The sequence below is a fragment of the Podarcis filfolensis genome, assembly GCF_964270895.1.
Source record: "Podarcis filfolensis genome assembly, chromosome: 9".
NCBI lineage: Eukaryota > Metazoa > Chordata > Lepidosauria > Squamata > Lacertidae > Podarcis > Podarcis filfolensis.
In genome coordinates, this window is record NC_139610.1 from 5,620,938 (window position 1) to 5,627,052 (window position 6,115).

Below are 6,115 nucleotides of genomic sequence, written 5' to 3' on the forward strand. Positions count from 1 at the left end.
AAGGATTTTAGGATCACCAAGCCATTCATTCAGAAGCAGAAGCTGTTCATCAAGAGCCTGGGATGTTTTCTTAATTTCCTTCTATATGCCACCCTCACCTTCAAACTTTGCCTGAAGTCACAGTTCCTGGCACATGACATCACAACTAGTTGCTGTGGGAATTTATCACGCATGTGTGAGCCAGGAAGCCAGCTTGGAAACATCAAAGCACACAATGGAATAGAACACAGCTGCAGACAGAAGGAAAAGGAGCCCTTAGGAAGAATAAAGGCAAGCAAATCCCCAGCATCTTCTCCAGGGGCAATTGTGATTTTCCCATCTCAATGGCAGCACAGCATAGGGAACATCCACCCAAGGAGCTCTGAGTTATTTGGTCACATTCAGCATAGACTTAAACTGGTGTATTCCAGACACTCCATCTTCCCAGGGAGACTTGGGAAATAGTAAGTGAAAGAGAGCAAAGAATCTCAAGGTGAACGTTCTCAGCACCCTCACTAAACTACAGTTATTTGGGGGGAAGGCCATGGTATAAAACCAATCAAAATCACCTGCTCATCTTCCAGTATGATTTATCCCATCATCTGCCGCCAGTTCCCTTCTGCATTCTACACAGATTCAATGTACAATGCATTCTACAATTGTACTCACGGCAACTGGTCAGTTTACGTACAAAAGAATAAATGAACAAATGTGAAATAAAAAATGGCAATAACCATAAATCAGTGGGAGAACAATTCAACCTATTGGGGTATTCTGTAACTGACCTTAAGGTGACCATTCAAAGGAAGATTACAACATGAAATGGCTGAATTTCAATTCACCAAAAAGTTCAGTGCTGTCACCATAGGAGCTAATATTTGAGGGGGCCAGCCCCCCCCCCAGTTGATGTGCATTGCCACAAAAATGGTGTGTGTCTGCTATGTCATGTCACCAATTCTGCAGGGTGGAGCTTACCTGCCTCCTCCCCAATATTTTATTCAAGTTGCCACCCCTGTATGACACGTGAGTTAAATAGAGACTAAGCCTTTCCATCATTTTCACCACACTGCGCATGTTAATGAGCTGACCAATTCCAGGATAAATCTGCTGTCAATGTTTCTTTTGAATGGTTCTCTGTTAATATAATCATTTCAGTAATGCTGAGTAAATTATCACCAATCTGGTACAGCAAAAGATGTGCCTTTTTAGCATATATTTAAGCTCTGATTATCACTTAAATGTTTTCTCTCGACTCCTTTATATCTCTCTCAACTGCTGATGACATGGGATTGAATCCAGGAAAGCTATGGCCATAATGAATTGCTTAGTCTTCAAGGTGACGCAATACTTGCTTTGATATCTCTCTGGAAATGTTATGTTCCAAGATATACAGGAGTCTCAGGTGGCAGTTCATGTGCCTCTTTTGCTCTGCGTTCCTGCTGTGGGAAGAACAGCGAGTTTGCCACTGTAAGGTATGACAAGCCTCCTTATGTGTCCTTGACAGGGCCAAAGTGAAGGAAATGCACATTCCCCAAAGCCTGCTGGGGATCAGAATGGTCAGGAAATGCACAAAATTCAGTCAACATGTGCACATTTTCCAAAGCCTATTGGAGATTATGCAGTGCTGTAACTATGGGGGTGCTAGCCGAGTTCTTTGCCCCAGGTGAAGCCTCCAGAAGCTTCCCAGCCTGTATGTGTGTGGACTCAATTGCTTGTGGGAGGGTGCCAGATTGGATCTTTAACCCGGGTGAAATAAAACCTAGTTTTGCCGCTGGATTCTGTATACCAAGTGGGAAATCTGCACAAGTCCCTCTTTGTAGAAGAATTAGGTGCACATTTTCCATTATGCCTGGTAAGTGTGCAATGTCTGCACTATTCCTGCAGCTGCATAATGAGTTAGAGATGTGTTTCGTCTTTCTCTGTAAGCATTGTAATAGTCAGCCTCTTAATTAAACTCTTTTTTTTAAAAAAAATGTAAATATTGTGGCTGAGATTATTATCAAATAGCTTGCTTATCTGTGCAGCCTTCCTGCTCGTCTCTCTGTGCTCTTCGCAGAATCTCAGCTGGAAAATAGACAAGGAGGCAGAGGAGGCAGCTGTTCCCCATTTTATGGGATGCCTTATTCTCGGTTTCTTGGCCTATGCACAGTAAATGATCACACGCACTTCATCTTTGTTGAGGAGAGAGAACACTCACCAGGAGCAGATGCATTTTGTGACAGCACTAAACAGAGTCATAAAAGAAAAATGCTAGACTCCTGCTCCAAAGAGCATACAATCTGAACGTTGACTGTTGGGGAGACAGCAAATGAAATGCAGGAAAGGGTAGCAAAGTGTTTTTCTTGTAAAGGATTCTTAAATCGTAGATCTCCTTGTTAACTGCAACTGTTGTCTTATATGGTTGCCAAGGATTGAAGGAAAAGAACATGGGACTGGGACATGTGGAAGCAGGATTCCATAGCTAGGACTATGTTACGATGGGTATTTTACATTTCTTATGCCTTAGGATCTTCAACAAACTGAAGCTGGGTATTGCAGTAGGGCATCATCTTGTAGGCCAATACTGGGGCTTCTGATGTCTCTGAACGCCCTTCTTTCCCCCTGCCTAGGGTTAATCTGAATTCCTGTTCAAGATGACCACATGGAAAGAGAGGCACTTCCTCTGTACAGACAAATATGTGTCATGGCCAGGGTTTTCTCCAAGACCCTACCATAAACTGGCTGTTGAAAGACCACCCCACACAGATGCCAAAATAAGTGTCAGTCACAAAATACGTTGCCCAGTGGAAGAGGATAGCCTATGGCACGTCTGGGGATACCATACATGGCTGGATGTAGGGAGGTTGCCAGCAATCTATCGCCCAAGACCGGATAAGCCGTTTGATAGCAACACATGGCGATGGATCACAGCTCCCAGGAAAGGATTCATGGCTGTGCCGCCAGTCCCACCTCCTTCGCAGTTGGATGGGAACACCTACATTAAGTTCATTGAAGGGGACGCATTGTTTGTGGATCGGAGACATAAAGAGAGAGTTCTGACCCGAACAAAGAACGAAATGAAACGGTGTGATCAACTCAAACTGAGGAGTGAGTGCCGAGCTCCTCCTTTGGACGTTGAAGGAAATATTATGCCTCCAAAAGGTTTCATTCGGTAAGATATACTCCTCTCCTTAACACTTTGTTCTACCAACTGTTGCAGGTGCCCTTTAGATGAAGCCCCAACCACATGAGAGCAGCTTTTCCTCAACTGGATCCTACATGGCTAGGTGCTGCGATAATACTATCATATGGGTGGGGGTGACTCTATGGGTCTTTCCCCACATAATTAGGAAGAGGTAAGGTATCCCTCCTCAGGTGGGATAGGCAAAACCACTATCCCTATGGGTAAAGGAACCCCTGACCATTAGGTCCAGTCGTGGCCGACTCTGGGGTTGCAGCGCTCATCTCGCTTTATTGGCCGAGGGAGCCCGGCATACAGCTTCCTGGTTATGTGGCCAGCATGACTAAGCCGCTTCTGGCAAACCAGAGCAGCGCACGGAAACGCCGTTTACCTTCCCGCCGGAGCGGTACCTATTTATCTACTTGCACTTCGTGCTTTTGAACTGCTAGGTTGGCAGGAGCAGGGACTGAGCAACGGGAGCTCACCCCATTGCGGGGATTCGAACCACCAACCTTCTGATCAGCAAGTTCTAGGCTCTGTGGTTTAACCCACAGTGCCACCCGGATAGGCAAAACCACCAGTTTCAGTTTTTCCCAATCTTAAATTCAATTTGCCACATTTCCACATCAGTTTACAATTTTAAAAAGATTTATTTTTTTTAAATTGTGAGTGATGCTGCCTTGGGCAAGGCAAGATGGCGAGCACAATGGCCACACCAAACTCCCACGCTGCCATCACCGCCACCATCAAAGGGGAGTCCAAAACGACAAGCAAAGAGGCCACGCGGAGCCCCACCACTGCCGTCCGATGATCTTGATCCCACCAGGACCGAAAGTACCCCAACAAAGCTCCGGGACCTGGAGCTCATAACCCACCTACTCTCAGCAGCCAAAAACCTCATAGCTAGACACTGGAGGGATAAACATGGAACACTGGTATCAAGCCTTACTAGGAATGCTAACCAATAGACTGAAACTGACACGGGGAGCAATAGGACGTCTTCACTCTGGTATGGCTCCCCTTTATCAGATACACAGCCCAACAAGACAACAACACAAACCCACTGACAGCATGATTCATTATGTCTAACGACCCAAAACCCGCCCCCCATGCACAAACAAATCTCACCGCAGCCAATCAAAGACCCTACATCCTAGGCCACCCCAACCTCTCTCACCAAGGAAACCTAACAAGCGAATAGAATCTACCCAAGTGACGCTGACACAACCCCCCATATACTAAGTAAAAGAATATAAGCTTCACCATACCACCCCCTCTCTCCCACCCCCTTTTCTTCCCAGCCCTATGCTGCATATAACACCAATGTCTCACGACAAATGTAACTGATCTGTAGAAAACACAACCTGAAGAAAGAGCTTTTATAAACAAGGAAATCTTTAATAAAAATTATTTTAATACATATATATATATTTGAGTGTTTTAGGGCACATTTCTCCTAATATACATATTGGGCCAGGCATAATGTGCATTTTTGTATGTTATTTTCACACAAGTACCTTTTTTATGCACATTTCCTAAAATATATTGCTGTATACATTTCTTTATTATTAGAGAACAGCACTGCAGAACTTGGAAAGTGCAGAGTTCAAAGGATAGCTGGTTCACTTACTGTTTTAGGAGGTGCTGAATCCCCCAGAAAGTGGTGGGCTCTCCTTCCTTGGAGGTTTTCAAGCAGAGACTGGGTGGGCATCTGTCATGGATGTTTTCGTTGAGATTCCTGCATTGCAGGGGCCTGGATTCGATGATCCTCAGAATCATTTTGAACTATACTATGATGCACAAATGGAGCCAATCCTGTGCTCCCACAGAACCTCAAGCCCACATCCATCTTGGTTAGTGGCAGAGGCACCACTGCCAGAGGGCTACTGCTGTGGCTTTGCCCCCTCCAGCAAGCAGCTCCCTCCCAGAACACCTGCATGGTATCATCTTTCTTCTTCTCTAGTCACATCCCCAACTAAGCTGCAGTCTCACAAAATACACACACTTCTGGAAAACTAGCTAAGCAGGAAATGCCCCTTAGAAATAGCAAGAATATGACCTTCTACTTAATGGGAAATCCCTAATTCAAATCTCACCTCAGTCTCAAACACACAAGGACTCAGCTACATTAGTATATATATATATATAAAAAAAGAGCGTTCTGAATGTGATACAAACATGCAACACCAGATGGCGCTGGAGAGTTTTAAAAAAAAACAATGCAATTTTCCATAGCATTTCCCCCCCCCCTTTTGTTATAATGATTTCTGACTTAATAGCTCACCCCACCCCCCGTGTGTAGACCCACCCTAGGTAGTTTTGGGCTTCTTCTTTTTTGAGCTTCAATGCCCATTAGCAAAGTGAAATCATGCACTGTTTATACATTTCAAGTCCTCAAAATCTTCCACATAAGCATTATCATTTATGTTGCTTTCTTAATTTTGTACAGATACAAGCGCCTGCTTCCGAAGAAAAGCCCAGCCTCGCTTTGTGTCCAACTGCGGCCTGTCACACCTCCTTCTAGGGACTGCTGGGATCACCCCTGTCCAAACCTCCAACCCCATTACCAGGAGGCAGCTGTCAAGTTTGCCCTGAAGAACAGCAGCCCCATCTACCCAGAGGTGGTAGAAAAATACCAGGAACTGGCTCTTTCTGGGAGTAAAATAAGGCCATGTACACCTGTCACTGTCACTGAATAAATGGAAGGGGGTGAAGCCTGAAATTCACAGGGCTACTGAAGAGTTATGTTGGAAGTTCAAATCCTGCTATCAGTAAAACAATCTTTCTAAAATCTAAATGGAGGCAAAACAATTGTTGCATAATGATCACCATTGGCCGAAACAGGGGTGTGGGGGCTAATTTTGTATTATACACATGTATGACAATTTACCTGCTAGACAGAACTGTATGTGGGTGTTCAGTGTAATGAGGTTCTGCATCTCAGGCTACAAATTTGATGTCCTGGATAACAAGGGC

General features: G+C 44.7%; 1 protein-coding gene across 5 annotated transcripts; it reads left to right on the plus strand.

The window, feature by feature from the left end:
* The first annotated feature begins 142 nt into the window (after window positions 1-142).
* TEX52 (testis expressed 52) lies at window positions 143-5,865 on the plus strand. 5 transcript variants are annotated; one of them, XM_083630806.1, is made up of 4 exons: window positions 148-270; window positions 1,279-1,451; window positions 2,589-3,130; window positions 5,589-5,865. In XM_083630806.1, exons 3-4 carry the CDS (start codon window positions 2,613-2,615, stop codon window positions 5,836-5,838), a joined length of 768 nt encoding a protein of 255 aa, XP_083486932.1. In that variant the 5' UTR covers window positions 148-270; window positions 1,279-1,451; window positions 2,589-2,612; the 3' UTR covers window positions 5,839-5,865. The 5 variants fall into 5 exon arrangements, with proteins under 5 accessions (XP_083486933.1, XP_083486932.1, XP_083486934.1 ...); XM_083630808.1 differs by lacking the exon at window positions 148-270 and adding an exon at window positions 284-472 and having other exon boundaries at window positions 1,279-1,315; XM_083630805.1 differs by lacking the exon at window positions 148-270 and adding an exon at window positions 285-472.
* The last annotated feature ends 250 nt before the right edge of the window (window positions 5,866-6,115 follow it).

Coding starts and splice junctions, on each gene's coding strand:
- TEX52 (XM_083630807.1), top strand. CDS start 2,613: ATGACCACATGGAAAGAGAGGCACTTCCTCTGTACAGACAAATATGTG. Junction 3,131..5,588: donor CCTCCAAAAGGTTTCATTCG/GTAAGATATACT, acceptor AATTTTGTACAG/ATACAAGCGCCTGCTTCCGA.